The sequence below is a fragment of the Gadus morhua genome, chromosome 6, assembly GCF_902167405.1.
Source record: "Gadus morhua chromosome 6, gadMor3.0, whole genome shotgun sequence".
Classification (NCBI taxonomy): Eukaryota; Metazoa; Chordata; class Actinopteri; order Gadiformes; family Gadidae; genus Gadus; species Gadus morhua.
Genome location: NC_044053.1, coordinates 5,118,067 through 5,134,440, shown reverse-complemented (window position 1 = coordinate 5,134,440; position 16,374 = coordinate 5,118,067). Strand labels below are relative to the sequence as shown.

The 16,374-nt window shown below is 46.0% G+C and overlaps 1 protein-coding gene across 2 annotated transcripts; it reads left to right on the top strand.

Moving 5' to 3' along the window:
* Positions 1–880: 880 nt before the first annotated feature.
* thrap3a (thyroid hormone receptor associated protein 3a) lies at positions 881–16,319 on the top strand. 2 transcript variants are annotated; one of them, XM_030358490.1, is made up of 11 exons: positions 881–1,184; positions 6,168–6,345; positions 9,261–10,238; positions 10,730–11,368; positions 11,929–12,113; positions 12,591–12,699; positions 12,971–13,055; positions 13,692–13,876; positions 13,983–14,169; positions 14,320–14,457; positions 14,746–16,319. In XM_030358490.1, exons 2-11 carry the CDS (start codon positions 6,194–6,196, stop codon positions 14,956–14,958), a joined length of 2,871 nt encoding a protein of 956 aa, XP_030214350.1. In that variant the 5' UTR covers positions 881–1,184; positions 6,168–6,193; the 3' UTR covers positions 14,959–16,319. The 2 variants fall into 2 exon arrangements, with proteins under 2 accessions (XP_030214350.1, XP_030214351.1); XM_030358491.1 differs by lacking the exons at positions 881–1,184; positions 6,168–6,345 and adding an exon at positions 6,685–7,606.
* Positions 16,320–16,374: the final 55 nt, after the last annotated feature.

The window sequence follows — 16,374 nt, the reverse complement described above, 5'->3', positions numbered from 1 at the left end:
TTATGTGCATCCATTGATTGGTGAAAACCAAAATCTATTTTATTTGTTTAAATTCTAACATGTATTGATGTATATTAATGTAAGATTGTGTGGTGGCATATATATATATATATATATATATATATATATATATATATATATATATATATAGATATAGATATAGATATAGATATACATTTGGAAAACTAAACTAGAGGATGAAAAAGGTCGGCAGGAGTGGAGTCTGAGGGCTGAGGGAGAGAGAGAGAGAGAGAGAGAGAGAGAGAGAGAGAGAGAGAGAGAGAGAGAGAGAGAGAGAGAGGGAGAGAGAGAGAGAGAGAGGGAGAGAGAGAGAGAGGGAGAGAGAGAGAGAGAGAGAGAGAGAGAGAGAGAGAGAGAGAGAGAGAGAGAGAGAGAGAGAGAGAGAGAGAGAGAGAGAGAGAGAGAGAGAGAGAGAGAGAGAGAGATGGATCTCTGTTATCCAGGAAAAAGGCTCATTCCTTAAAATACCTCCATATATCTCTGCCAAGGACAACTGTGCCAGGGCTAGGGAAGGCCTTGAACGAACCAGCCAGGAGATGACCTGGAACCGGTTCAGAGTGGATCTGGAGCAGGACCATAGAGATGGAGGAATAAGGACATCTGAGAGAAAAGGGATGCACCTCTACACCTCCTCCGACGTAGCAGCAGGAACATCTGGAGTTGGCAGAGTTTAACATAACGTATACGTTCAATTATAATTGTTCTGTCTTATTCTCTTTCTAGCAATGTTTCGTTCGTCTTTTCTTTCCATTATTTTTTTATTGAATAACTTTGAGACGGAGTTAAATAATGGTTGATTTTGGAGGGCGGTGTTATTAGAGCGCCTGCGCGTGTCTGCGCGGTCACACCCATTCGCCCAGTTTACGCATCTGGTGCGCGCAGGCACGGGCTCTCCATCCGATGGGATTGTCAACCAAACTCGTCGTTGGTCGCACCGGAGGCAGAACTATGACTTTACCCTCCACCCAACAACACACTGGCAATAAGGAATGAAGACTCCGTGATTTGGATGCTGGCAAATACTTTGCCAGGCAAACCTATTTATGCGCAAAAAGACATCCCAGTTACGGTGACATTGTTTTCGTGTGACTCGATTTGGACGTCAGAGTCCCTGTCTCTCTTGAAAGAAGCTCACATCTTGATCTTGAAGCTGACTGAAAAAGGTACGTAGCGTAACACACGTGTAACATAAGTTATAGGTTAAATATTTAGACATTGTGGAGTCTGATGTGCTAACGCCAATGAACGCGTCTCTACGTTGTTGAATGAACTAGAGATGCGTCAGCAACAGTTTAACTGAGAGCGCATGTGTGAGCTCCTCTCACCAGGATCTCTCCCGCTGAACAAACACTTCAGCAAACAAGGACGTGAGGCAGAACCAGGAGCGTCAGCAGTCACACACATTTTTTCACTTTTGATGTGGATGTGTGTGCGTGTGTGTGTGTGCATGTGTGTGTGTGTGTGTGTGTGTGTGTGTGTGTGTGTGTGTGTGTGTGTGTGTGTGTGTGTGTGTGTGTGTGTGTGTGTGTGTGTGTGTGTGTGTGTGTGTGTGTGTGTGTGTGTGTGTGTGTGTTGCGCGTGCGAGTATCTGTGTTTTCTGCTGTTTTCAGAAACATTTTCCCTGCTTCATTCTCAATAGGAATAAGATTCATTATGTAACCTTATTATAACTTGGCTTCCGAGATTTCCAGGGACAGACTCGCTCAGGTTAAAACAACGCGAAACTAACACCACACACTGAGGGCTCACCGCAGGAGACCAAAATAGAGAGGACCTTTAGATGAGGTGATGTCAAACTAAGAGATGCAGAGAGAGGAGATGACAGCCGTTTGTCATCCCCTTGTCCTTCTTCAAACAGACAGGACTAGTAGTTGAACAACCAGTGAAAAGGAATGTTTGTCATAATTATGTTTGTTCAACGCTATGCAGTTAAACGCTTATTTGCCATGAACTCTGGCTCTATTACTGTAAAATGTATCATGAAATTAGGATAGAAACACAGCCGAATTACACATTGAGATGGATGCATGGTACAATGAAATCAGGATCAACAAATGACAGCGTTCTAACCAGGGGCGTAGCCACGTGGGGGCCATGGGGGGCAACGGCCCCTCCTGGTCAGGGGACGGCCACCCCGCTGCCCCCCCCCCCCCCCCCCAGTATATATATATATAAAAAAAAAAAAAACACAGAAGATTGAATTGTACTGAATATCATCAGAATTTGTATCAGAAAACTTAATTAATCCCTGGGGAAAAATTGTTTCGTTCCAGCTGCTCCGAACAAAAGTAAATTACAAGCATAGAAGATACGATTATAAAATAGAAAATTATAAATAAAATATATTAAAATAAAAGTAAGACTAAAGTAAGAAGTGGACATCTCTAAGTGGAAGTGGACATCTCTTAGTAGGTTATATTCACTCATTCATAATATCTTATCCCCATATCTACGGAATTGCAGAACATTTTGTATCGGCATCGGCATAAAATAGTATCGTGAGGTCCCTGCAGATTCCCATCACTACTAGCCCGGTTGTTTCAGCGCTAGTATAGTTACTCTGCCTGTCATAGCCGGTTTATAAGCCTGACTACTAGCCAAGTTGTTCTAACATAAGCCTGGTGACTAGCCTGGTTACTAGCCTGGTTTCTAGCCTGCTTGTTCTTACTCTGGCCGGGTTATAAGCCCGTTTACGAGCCATGTTGTTTTAACGTAAGCCTGGTTATTAGCCTGGTTACTGGCCTGGTTACTAGCCTGGTTACTAGCCTGGTTACTAGCCTGCTTGTTCTTACTCTGGCCTGGTTATAAGCCCGGCTACGAGCCATGTTGTTTTAACGTAAGCCTGGTTATTAGCCTGGTTACTAGCCCGGCTGTTCTAACTCTAGCCTGGTTACCCACCGGCCTGGTAACAGGCCAGGTTACGGGCCCAGCTGTTTTAGGATAGTTGTGTGAAATCTCTCGAGGGATAGCAGTGCTAACAGACGCTGCAGAAGGCTGCCAGCCAATGATGACAGTTGGTGTAGCAGCGTGGCAGAGGGACGGGGAAGTTTGTGTGTGTGTGTGTGTGTGTGTGTGTCTATGTGTGTCGATGTGTCTGTGTGTGTGTGCGAGCATTAGTTTGTACATGTACTCAGTGTGGCATGAAGAAAGCAAGTGGGATTCCAGCTGTCTCTGTGGAATGCTAGTCTGTATGCTAGTGGAGGCGATGTTAGCAAGATGCTTGTGACGGTAATTGATTGTTGAGTTAGTGAGATGCCAGTGGAGATGATTGGGTTCAGCCTTAGTGAGATGCTAGTGGAGATGATGGGATGTTGTCTGGATGCTGGCTCTGGCGATGTGCTGCTACAGGTGATGGGAATTACCTGGATGCTAGTTCTGGTGATGTAAGAGTAAAGCTAATTGTAATGAGGGTTAGCGGGATGCTAGTGCAAGCCTTTTGTGTTTTTTGCAAGTTCTTTTGTGCAAGTCTTTTTTATTGGTGGTGGTTAGTGAGGTCCCCCCTTCACTTTAGGCGTCTTTGAGTGTTATTAATTATTATTATTCTTCATGTTTAACCTCTGTTTTCCTTTTATTCCTAGTCTGTTTTACATAGTTTTGAATGATGACTATATGCTCTGTAAGGTGACCTTGGGTGTCTTGAAAGGCGCCTCTAAATTAAATGTATTATTATTATTATTATTAAGCCATGTTAGCCGCATGCTAGTGCAGGGGATGTTAGCTTGATGCTAATGGAGTCCATGACATCAGCGTCATTGGATGGCGTCAAACAAACAGGAGGCAGAGAGCAGCTGTTTCTTAAGCTCCATCACTGTGTGTGTGTGTATGTGTGTGTGTGTGTGTGTGTGTGTGTGTGTGTGTGTGTGTGTGTGTGTGTGTGTGTGTGTGCGTGTGTGTGTGTGTGTGTGTGTGTGTGTGTGTGTGTGTGATGGAGCCCGGGAGAGTATTTTTATGTGTCTGTGTGTGTGTCAGTGATTGATCCATGAGGTCGTGAAGCATATGTTTGAGCATATCTGATTGTCTAGTGGCACATGTGTGTGAACATGTGTGTGTGTGTGTGTGTGTGTGTTTGTGTAACCCAAGTAGAGAATGATTACAGAATAAGGCCTCCTTGTTTTTTTTAGACCCCATCACAGTGATTAGGGAGGCTTGATAGCAGCTGCCGCTTGCTAGTTAGCTACCAGTTCGCAATGTTACAATTTTCTTGGTTAGCAGCTAAATGCATCTGAACCAATCTCCGGTGTTTAGTAAGCATTACTTCATATATAGTTTTGTGCTGTAACATTTTTTTTGCATTACTCAATGTCTATTCTCTCAGTGTAGTTAAACTTTGTTTCACCCAAAGCTGCCTTTAAGAGCCAATAAAAGTGTCTAAAGATGTACTTTTCAGTCTCTTCTAATGTACTTTTGTCATTTTAAAGTTTTTAACGACTACCCTTAACAAATGGCAGATGAGAGCAATTCAATAGTCTTCCTAACAACACTGCTTATATAATGCTCGACTGTGTGGCGAGGGAACTTTTATTTACTTTGCCCCGTGCTTCACGAAACCCCTCTGTAAGCAGAAAATCTGTTTCAATGAAGGAGAAGTCCTCAGGAAATTATTCTTCTGGAGCCAAACACAACAAGCCAGCTGGAATGAGGAGATGGAGGTGGAGGAGGAGGTGGAGGAGGAGGAGGAGGAGGAGGAGGGGGAAGGACGGATTCATTTCAATACGCTCCAAAATAGTAGCCTGAATACACAGTGGGACCACCATGTGTTCTCTACGCTTAGCATGTCCTCTGATGTTGGTTCCTCTCGTCAGAGGAACTATAGATGCCGTGACCATCAATTGTCATACTTGAACTCGGTGCAGATATTCGTGAAATAAATGTGTCCGGTCTAGTCTCGTCTAGTCTGGGTCGAATCGTAGAGAGAAGAATAGTGTCAGAGGATGTGACTGATGGGACACCCAAAAATTCCGGTCTGGGATTGATCAAGTTCTCTCCTAGTTCTCCTCTAGAGGATTTTTTTTTTTTTTCAAATTACATTACTGTTCTGTACTGTCTGCTGTGAATACGAATTTCCCATCTCAAAATCAAGAGAGAACAATCAAATTTCATCCTCTCGGCTTAGTATCTGAAACGTGGTGAGGAGATCTCTGGAGATATCGTGTTATTCACGTCCACATTGTTTACATGCGTTCATGGAGCAGACTAATGTGAGCAGGGCCGGTAACCAGATGACAAATACAGATAACCGTTTACAGTTCGATATTCATGAAGGATCGCTCAAAGCACGTTAAGACCAAGAAATGTGAATATTTGAATAATCATGAGTAATAATATGTACAACTTGTTTCAACTGCACTGGGAAAATATCCGGCCCACAGTTTCTTCTTCTCCCGTCTGGGTCCCAGGGGTTTTGACGTTCTTTGTGGTCTCAGGGTTAGGGGATGTGGTCCAAATGTGGACCACATCCAATAACCCATGAACTGTATATGGTTAAATTAAAGTTGACCTGAGCAAGACTAATTCTGCCCTATATGTAACTGAGCAGATTGGTATATAAACAGGTTACATATAAGTATTTACAGTTAGATAAAGTACAGTACTTCTACTATCTAACTGTAGATAGAGTTAGTCAAATGTAGTCGATACAGGATAATACTGGTAAATATAGGTAGTTAAAGATTGATATAAATGGTTACAGGTGGTGGCAGATACAGGTGGTTACAGACATACACAGGTAGATAGAAGTAGTAACGGATAGTTACAGGTAGATAAAGGTAGAAACAGGTAGTGAGTTGTGGGTGGTTACTTACAGATGGTTACACAAAGTTAAAGATAGATACAGACATATACACATACAGTAGATACAAGTAGATACAGGCAATTGGATTCAGATAGTTAGTTTCGGATACAGGTAGATCCACTTTTATACAGTTACATAGTGGATACAGGAAGAAGTAGGTCAGGTACAGCTTCCTCAGTTTCTGGTGCTGCTACTTCTACTACTACTACTACCACCACTACTACCACTACTACGATTACGACTGCGATTACTACTGCGATCACTACTATTACTTTGATCGATGTGCCGGATCCTTCCTGGTGTAGTATGACTCCGGTCAGAAGCCTCACCCTCCAATCTCCTGGTTGTCTTTCAGCTTGACAAGGCCCCCTCTCCGCAGCGATGTCCAAAACCACCAGATCAGAATCCAAGTCCTGCTCACGGTCTCGCTCCAGGTCAAGCCAGAGATCCCGTTCCAGGTCTCGTTCCAGGTCCCGTTCCACCTCACGGTCCAGGAGTCCCTCCAGGTCTCGGGGGAGGAAGCATCACTACAGGTGGGTGGGTCCGAGGAACCAGAGGTCGAAGAACAATTCGTGGCCTCAGGCCTTTTGGTGTTCTGCAGCTGAGTCGTGATTGGTTGTGCGATCTGCTGTTGTGTTGTCTAGTTGTGTTGCTTTGATCTGATTGTGGTACGTTGCGCTCTGTTGTGTTGTGTTTCTGTGTGTGTCATGTGTTCTGGTTTCCAGTCTCCTCTTCATTGTGTATCTCTGACCATGTGTGAGTGTGTCTCTGTGTTGTGCAGCAGAACTCAAGTCAGGAGACGGAGCTCATCTGGTCTTTGTAGCTCGATTCACTTATTTTGTTTAGTGTGATTTTTTCACTGCCTTGTGTTCTATAAGGGGCTAAGAACTCGATGACGCACGGAAATATATTTTTAAGATAATCTGTTGGTTTTCTTTGGAGGCCGAATGGAAATTTATTGGCGTGGATATCTTCCACTGGCCGTGATCACTCACTCCCAGAGAAGCGACTGGTTTCACTGTCTCGACTGCAGTACTGGTATACCGGTGTACCGTCACTACTACTGAACTACTGGTGCACTGTGGTTTAATCAAAAGCACACAAACACACACCGATACACTCTCACACCCACACCCACCCACACGCCACATGAAAACACACCCACTTAAACAAACATTCTCAAGGATATTCTTATAACTTGATGACTCACAGTTCCTGACTGATCTTCAAATATTCTGCTCTCACCTCAGTAACACAAACTCTCACTAAGTAGAAATAATACATTTATTAAGTAGCCTAATTCATACCACATATTTTCACAAACTACATTACGTTTATAGAAGATACTCAATGAAAGAGGGAGAACAGTTCCGATTTTTAGCCCGTCAATTTGATAGGACCAAGTTACAGCAGGTCTAAATACAGATCCGTGTGTAAAACGCCTCTAAATAATACCATCAGTGGTAACGGCCTGAGGCGGCTGCTAGATTTGTTTGTTGAACGTTTTTTGTATCTCTCTGGATATTTCTAGCTTTAGTTCTTAGTTGTATTCCCGTTCAACACTATCCTACCTCTATAATGTCTGGTTGGAGCTTCAGTCTTGGCTGTGTGTGTAGTTGGCACCGGCACCTTGGCGTTGTGGTAGCGGAAGGCTGAGCTTTCTCCTCCCGGCCCATGTGACCACAGGACGGGCTACTGGTACTCAGCAGACTCGCTCTCAGATCTCACTCCGACGTGCGTTTCGATGCGTTGCTGTCTTTAAACCCTCTTTATTCCGATGAAAAAACGTGCCCGGTGAGTTTTCCACGCCTTTTCGTTTTATTTACGTGGCAAAGATGCTAGTATTTTACAAAGTGGATATTTTTCATTTCAGACAGTGTTCCGAATTACATAGCCTATGTTCCTCTTGTCCTCAAATAGTAGGCTATTGAGATGTCGGTCTTAAACTAAGACTGGATGCAGGTAATTTTGAATTGCATTTTATTAATTTAAATAGTTTTAGGTTGGAAATCAGTAGACTGAAATTAAATCAGTGTCAATGGAAACGGAAAGTATCGGTCATTAAGGAAGCATGATGCATGTTGTGTGAACGCAGCGAGTTCAGTGGTAGACCTGCATAACGCAACGCTTGTTTTTGATGGTCGAATAAAAACTCAAAATAGAACTTTAAATAGAACTTAAAAAATGCTGTGGAGAACCCGGCGACCCTGACTCATGTAAAGTCCATAGAGATGGAATGGCATTAAACTTGAGTGAGCTTTGAAATAATTTCCAGCGATGCGCCAGTGACATCATGTGGTCAGAACTGGGATGATTGGTTCATTTTAGCCCATGATTGTAATTCTTTTTTAATCGTTTCTACTTGGTAACATCCGTGACAATTGGACGATTTCTTATCCTTCCGTCACTGTGCAAGTCTTTGAGCCTAGTGCAACATTACTCGTCCATCAGGTGTTTTTATTCTTTAGTCTGTGTTTTTGTGCAACTCACCAATTAGCCAGCAGGTGACACTCTTTATTAGCACATGCAAGTTACGTTCATTAGGAAATTTAGACTTCTACCTTCTGAACTTTAGTTTAATCTCAGTACCACTCAGGAAAAGTTCAGTGTCTTTTGTTATGGTCGAGCTGGACATTGAAGGGGTCTTATTGTTTTTGATTTTCCTTTGTTGACCAGAGGTCCCTTGATTTATTCTTATTTATTATTTATATATAATTATTATTTATCATTAATACACTCATCTTGTTGAAATGTGAAAAGAAATGAGGAATCTTTAATGATTAAACCAAAAAAAATAACTAAATCGTTTTTAGTTCTCCTTTGTACACATTCTTTTATCTGTATTTCATATTACAGTTAGTGCATTTTATCATGTGTGAAGTGAAAAAAACTCACTTTCTGACAACATATACTGCTGATGCATCACCATGTGTTGAACATAAATTGTGATTCCTTTCTACCATGTAATGGTCCCAGTGGTTCCTCAACCCTCCCCCTGCATCCCAAACCTCTTAGTTGTTCATGGATCTGCTTCCCCCACACATCGTTTTAATCCAAAATCTGGCTGTAATATGAGTGTCCCACTGGATTTGGTCACATCCCAAAAGTAATAGTTTGTGGCTAAGTCAATCATTATTCAGTCTGTTCATATTGACAGACCTTCCCTGGACATCTGCATTTGTATAAGCTAATATACATAGCTTATAATCAGCCAGGACTTCCCTGGCTGATTCACAGACCTTCCTGTCTGTAAATCAGCCAGGACGTTCCTGATTTATAAGCTATATCTGCTATCTGATATTAGCCATCCTGGCAGGACCCAATACGCATATCAGGGGACCACAAGTGAGACCTCAACCCAACGGTCATGGTCACCCGCCCAAACAGCACCCGGTCGGGATGCATTGGGCGCCTTTCCGAAGTTTTTCCCTTCTTCCTCTCTCCTCAGCTCCAGATCCCGGTCTCGCTCCAGGTCCCGATCCCCCTCCTCCAAGCCCCGCGAGCGGAAGTACGCCAAGGACCACCAGGCCAGGGGCCCCGGGCCCCGGGAGGCCCGGGGGTACCAACACCGTGGCTTCCAGAGGCCCTTCAACTTCAGGGGCCGAGGACGGGGCTTCTTCCCCCGCGGGCGATTCCAGCGGGGGGGTGGAGGAGGAGGAGGCGGCGGCGGCTGGGGCTACAACCACCACAACTTCCGCAACAACTGGAGGAACTTCAGACAATGTCCGCCGCAGAGACAGCAGTACCCCCACCCCCAGTGGCATCAGCAGCAGCAGCATCAGCATCAGCAGCAGCAGCAGCAGCAGCAGCAGCCGCCGCAACAGCAGCAGCAGTACCCCAGGGGGCGCTCTGCCAGCCCCCGGAAACGCCCGGGCGTGACCCCCCCGAGGGCCGTCCCCCGCTCAGACCACTCCTCCTCCTCCCCCAAGTCCAGACGCTCAGCTCGCTCCTCCTCCTCTCACTCCCCTTGCTCCCCAAAACAGAACGCCACCTCTGAGTCGGCCAATCAGATCCTCTCAAGCAATGGCAAGGAGGAGCTGCTGGCCTCCAAGGAGGCCGGAGAAGAGGAGGAGGAGGAGGAGGAGGAGGAGGAAGAGGAGGAGGTGGGAGGAGGAGTTAATAAAGATGGCGCTATTGCAGGGAAGTGGCGGAGTTTGAGTGTCTGTAGCTCTGTAGTGAAGAAGTGTAATCCACCAGAAAGTTCTGCTGATGACGGTCAGATGACGCTGACGTCTGCTGACCAGTCCAGCCCTGCCCACAAAATCACAGCCAGTGGGGTGAACAGCGGCGCCCCCTCCTGGCAGGGAGTAGAAAACAAAAGCCCACCTCAAAAAAACACCAAAGCCGTTATTTCTGGTTTTGGAATCTTCTCTAAAAAGAACAACCTGGATGGAGGTAGTTCCAACATCCCTGCTGCCTTTAGAAAGTAAGACTTTCATCTATTTTAACCCTGAACAAACTCGTACTGAAAAGTGTTTTTGAGGATAGTTTTCGACCTATAGGAATTAAGCCTGATTTGGTCTGTGATTGTTTTCACATGGTTTCTTGTTCTTTCATTTGCCGCTAAGAAGTTCTAGCTCACGTTTCGTTCTCAAACCACACATTTTCTGTATTTTCCTTCCCCATTCGCCCTCTGGGAACATGTGGCGGTCGTCATAACAGACTCAAATACGAGGAAGAAAAAGACCAATAAATGCTAGATTGGCCCATTTGCGCAACCGCCTGGCATCACATGCTATGCCAGATATTATTTAGTCGGTTGCTCAGATACTTAAGTGCCATTTAGAGTATAGTATCCTTTGTTTATTGTTATAATAATAAGCGATGGAAAGCCTCTTCATACACATGGTATAATAATATGTCCTTGTGTTAAATGTGTGCCTGGACTCCTAAAGTGCGATTCTTTGGTACTTTCAGGTTCCTGGAGGACCAGAGTAACGGGTCCGGGCCGGGCCGGGAGAAAGGGTCTGAGGCGAGCGGTCAGGTCCCTCTGGAGGGCGGGGCTAACGGGAAGACGGGCGGCTGCGTCTCGAACCCATCGCCGCGCCGAGCGAGCGCCGAAATGACCCTGAGGAGCTTCTTAAAAGCGTCTCCCTTTCAGTCCGGCACGGACGCTCGTGAGGACGATGAGGAGGTGGAGGCGGAGGAGGAGGAGGAGGAGGGCGGGCCTCGTGCCAAGCCCCAGAAAGGGGAGGAGCCCTCTAAGACGAAGGTGAAGACCTCGGCGCTCGCCGTGTTCGCCGAGCGCCTCAGTCAGTGGGAGAGCGCCGGGCGCCGGCCGTTTGTGGCCCCGAACCACCCCGACCTCATACAGGTGTACCGCGGCCAGGACCCAGGCGCCGCCGCGGGGGCCAGACCCGCGGGGGGGTTCTCCTCTCCGGAGAAAGACCCCGGGAGGTTCACGAGGGCGGAGACGCATGACCCCTCCCCCCCCGCCGCCAAGAGCGCCGCCCCCCGGGAGATGCTCAGAGGGGAAGGGGCGGCGGCTTCCCCCTCTGGCTCCAGGGAGGCCAAGTGTAGCGTTGTGATGGACTTCCTGAGGGATCGGATGACCAGGTGAGCATCAAGAACACCCCCTTCCATGATGTGTGAGCCTAGCGTGTGACTCGCTGTGAGCGGTTCTGTCTCGACCAAAACCTCTCGCTAGTCCATCTAGATCAGGGGTTCTCAAAGTTTTGACAACTGAGGGCCAATTTAGGAACCCAAAATTGGACTGAGGGCCGCCAAAGGAAAAAAAAAATTTGGCGGGACCGGGAGTGAGGTCAAGTGAGGTCTAAATCACGAAACTGAGGTTCAGCCTTTCAAAGTAATGTTCAGTCGGATTAAAACTAACAAATGTAAAAGGATTTAATTGAAAGCTAGAGAGAGTCAACTTTTCTCTTTGTATTCATTTATTTTTGTTTAAATTAATATAGATATAATAAATAAAATAAAAAAGATGTATGTATGTATGTCATTGCGGGCCGCCAGGAATGATTCCGCGAGCCGCCATTGGCCCGCGGGCCGCATTTTGAGAACCAATGATCTAGATTGACAAATCGCAGCATACACCGCCTCCTAAGGTGGTTTTGACCGCGATCCAGGTGTTTGAGCTGTCCTTGCACTGCTATGATTAGATCTACTCCCAGCTCGTCGGATGTGTTGGCGGGGGAGCGTCAGCTATCCCAGGACCTGGTCCAGTCGTGCAGGAAGGAGCAGGAGTTTCGCTCCATCTTCCAACACGTGGACACCAGCAAGGTCCAGAGAAGCCCCTCGGAGCTCTTCACCCAACACATCCTCACCATCGTACACCACGTCAACGGTGAGCGCTGACTCCCCCCCGCGCTCTCGCTTCTCTCTCGGTTTTCACTCTCTTCTCACTCGCTCTGCCGGTCGTCACTAATCGTCTCTCTCCTCGCCCCGCCCTCTCTCTCTCTCTCCCCCCTACGCTTTCTTTATGATCTCTCCTCTTCCCTCTCTTTTCTTCTCACTAGCTGATCACTTCTGTGCATGCAACGTGACCATTTTTTTCCTCAAGGCCTGTATCTGTATGACCCATCCAGATACAGGCCTTGAGAAAGAAATTAAGCACTCGTCATTCAAGGCCTTGAGAGAGGCTCAAGGCCTTGATATTAGCTTCTCTCAAGAGCTTGACTCTCTCAAGGGCCTCTGCTTCAAAATGATGCTACACTGTTTCCCCCCACCTGCATCACTATGTATACCCATCGCTGTAAATCTCCAGTAGTACCCTGTGAAGCTAAGTGGCTAATGCTAAACTGACCCCTGACCTTCTGTGCAGCCCAGTACTTCCCGTCATCAGGAGGAAGTCTTAGCGAGCGCTTTGCGACGTACCAGCGAAACGCCGCCCAGCAAGGGGAGAGGAGGAGGAAGAGTCCGGAAATACACAGGTAGCTTGACCTACGACCTCTCTGAGAGGTGTGACCTCACCTCGGCTGGTTACCAGGTCAAAGGTCAGGCGGCGGTGTTGCCCGCTCGCCTGATAAAAAAAAAAAGAGCTACTTGGCTTTGTGTGTCGATGGGGTGTGGTTGGTGGAGGTCAGGTGATTCAGCTATGCATTTGTTCATTCAATCATTTCTTTGTTCGTTTTCTATCTAAGATTGCGTCTTCTGATCGAACTGACTGCGTTAATAATCAACTTTTCCTTTCCCCCCATTCAGGAGAATAGATGTTTCCCCGAGTGCCTTTAAGAAACACTCTCATCTCTTTGAGGCCATGAAAAGCTCGGAGGAGGGCAGTTACAAGGTGACCAAATATTTTGCAATATGATGCATAAAATGGGGAGAAAACAGAGCACCCAGAACGATGGGCTGAGCCAGCCAGACGTCTGTAGACCGCTGACTTGACCGCCATCAATGGCACAGAGTCTAAGGGAGTCAAACTCATTGAGTATGTTGTGAGTTGTGCACCCCCTCCACATACGTTCTTTAAAAAGTGGCTACCTGGGCGCTACAAGGCTAATCAATCACATAATTTGAGATCAATAATGGAAGCGAGAGTTGCTCCCGTGCCCACGCTGTTCGAAGGACTCTGAAGGTTCATAGTAAGTATTATTCTTCTCCAGATAAGGAACAGAATTTATCAACCGCAGCCCCAAATGAATCGTGGCTCTTCTCCCATTTAACTGTCTTTCCGATATCATTGTGCATGGTAACCAAAGACTGACCAAAGCCGACGTTAAAACCAACTAACTCAAACGAGCATCTCTGTCCATGCTTGTTGTCTAGCGACCTGGGGAGATTCTTCCAGCTTCACACTCCGAGTCTTAACCACCTCCTAAACGTCTCCAAACATCCCCCTCAAATCCCTAAACGTATCTTGGAGTGCACCTCTATGCAGACTGGAAGTCCACAGCGCGTTCTTCTGTCTCGTTTTGCTCAGGACGGGGGAGAGAAAGCGATGAAAGGTGACCCGTCCGACCTTCGCTTGGACATCGAGCGCCGTAAAAAGATCTCCGTCGGAGAGCAGGATTGTGATCAGGACAAGGAGAAGGGCATAGGGGATGCACCCCTTCCTAGCAAAGGGAAAAGTTCGGAAAAATCGTCCAAACGTCACAAGAAATCCAAGTATGTTCCAGCGATTTCAACACTTTGAAACATGGTGTTTAAACTGTCACCCCTCCCCTTGGTCCTCCTGCCTGTTAAAGAGCTTCTCTGTCTGCACTCCTTCAAGGAAAAGGAAGAAGAAACGTTCTCGCTCCAGTTCCTCCTCTTCTTCCTCATCCTCCTCGACCGTATCCAAGCACAAGGCCCATTCTTCCTCCCAGAGCCGGTCTGCTGACCAGGACTTCAGCAAGCCCCACCTGGCCCAGAGAGACATCTCTCAACCCCCTGAGGGAGAGGAACAACAAGGAGGATTTGTAAGTTGATTAATATGTTTTCTTTAAACCATTTGTTTTTGAAAGGAGAATTTTCAGTTCGCCTACTGCTTTAGACGGATCCTATTCAGATTTCTATTCAGTTGATCCTCTCAAGATGTCTGCCTTTCTTCTTCTCCTCTTTTAATGCAGCAGTTCACTGTTCGGGGGCGGGGCTGGAACGGGGGCAATCACCATGGAAACGGCGTCCATAGCCAGCCCTCAGCCACGGCAACTCATAATGAGGACTGGGATCCCGAGTTCACTCCTAAGAGCAAGAAATACTTCTTGGTAGGAGGAAAGAACCACAATAGAACCACAATAGTCGCGCAATAATAACAGACATTACACAACACTAGTGGTACTATAGTGCAGCATAGCAAACATTTCGCTGTCGAGTTCTACAGCGCAGTACAGTATATTACACTGTGTCACGGCGTGGTACAGAATTGTACCACTGTTTTACTTTATATATAAAGTAAAATAGTACTGTATAGTACTGCAGTACAGCATATCAAACAAAGAGCTATACAACAGTTCCTGTGCTGACGCCGGCCCTGTCCCCCCTTCGTCTCGCAGCACGACGACCGAGAGGGCGAGAGAGAGAGAGAGAGATGTTCGTCAGACGCCCGGGGACGCGGCGGCGGCGGTGTCGGCGTCTTCGCCCACGGGCGACCTCGCTTCATCATCCGCAGAGCGGTGCAGGGCGGCAACAACCACTTCCAGCTCAACGGGAAGCCAAAGGTCGACGAGGACGCCGAGGCCGGACGCGAGCACGCCGACAACACTTAACCCCCGACGCTGAAGCGACGCTTAACGTTGCCACGCAAGCACAAAGCCTTAATGTCCCCTGTACTTTAAACAGAGTTGAAACTAGCGTCACGCAGGCTAAATGGCAAACTCGAAGCTCCGCATTGGGCGTCCATTGCCAAGTCTTGTCTCGATGCGACTCCAGGCATTAAAACGTACAGCAAGCACATCAAAGTGACTATATTGTACCGCTACAATGGCCGTGTTCATCTGCAGTTTGACGGTCAATGCAAACATGCCAATTTCGGCTTTGTTTGAAGTACACTGAGGCGAGTAGGCCGTTTAACACCTTCTCAAAATCGCAACACTTCAATAGAGGAAAATCATTTTGAGATGTTAGTTTATTTCGGGGCGTAACGTCAGGGATTGACTTTGTTCTGTAGTAAGTACTGCTAGCAGTACATCACCTTCATGTTGTTGGTAGGGAGGTAACTCAGACGGCGGAAAACCTGACCGTCTTGTGGTGGTGGGTTTGTGTTGGTATTGGTGTCTGTGTTTTTATATTTTAAATGATTATGAATAGAACGCTGCATCTCACCTGTACTAGATCCTCCAGGTAACCAGACAACCTGCTGTTGATTTTCTAAAGGCGCTTGATATGAAATTATAAATATTTTTAAAGACTTTTGAATGAATGTACATCTTAGTGCTAGGTAACCAATCATTAATAAATTCAGATTCATTTTGAGGTGTATCCCACTAGGTAGGCTATGCAGGGAGATTACAGGTGTTCCAGTTTACAACGTCACAATAGCGGTTAAAATATGTGTTTACTGCCAGAACTATCTTCGAAGCAAGCAGCAAAGAATGAAATATTACAATACATCAGTGATGTATTAGGCTCCGCCCCTTCTCACCACGGGACCAAACAACAACGCGCTAGGAAACAACTACTTATGACGTGAACTAGCCTTTTAATTGACTGTTCATTTAGTTTTTTTCTGTTGACGAAACATTCTAACAACAGTCTAGATGTTAATATGAAACGACAGCCTCTTGTCGGCTACTAAAGAAGATTAAATATGTGATATGTATTTGTTGGGAAGTAGGAAAGGCTTGTCATTTTAAAAGTTGATATATGTGTGTCCTTTTATGGGAACGTTTTTGTCTGTAAATAGTAATCCATATGATGCACTATATACCTGGTGTGCCTTGATGTATGTGTGTTTGTGTGTTAATTGTACAGTCTGGGTGTGTCGATTCTGAATTGCGAATATTTTCTCTTAAAATCACCTGCTAAAGTGAAATGGCTCTTTTTTTTAATAGTTTTCATCACTGAAAGATTTCCTAGAGATTGTACATTTGAAAAGATACTGTAATAAATTTGACATTTGCTGACTTTATTTTCTGTCGTGGACATTCTTATTATTACTCTGAGTATTTAGAAAAGCGCTATAG

What these genes read in the sequence shown, in the direction of transcription:
- thrap3a (XM_030358490.1), top strand. Translation starts at nt 6,194, where the DNA reads ATGTCCAAAACCACCAGATCAGAATCCAAGTCCTGCTCACGGTCTCGC. An exon ending in GGGAGGAAGCATCACTACAG is followed by an intron (nt 6,346 to 9,260) that starts GTGGGTGGGTCC and finishes CTCTCTCCTCAG; the next exon opens with CTCCAGATCCCGGTCTCGCT. An exon ending in CATCGTACACCACGTCAACG is followed by an intron (nt 12,114 to 12,590) that starts GTGAGCGCTGAC and finishes CCTTCTGTGCAG; the next exon opens with CCCAGTACTTCCCGTCATCA.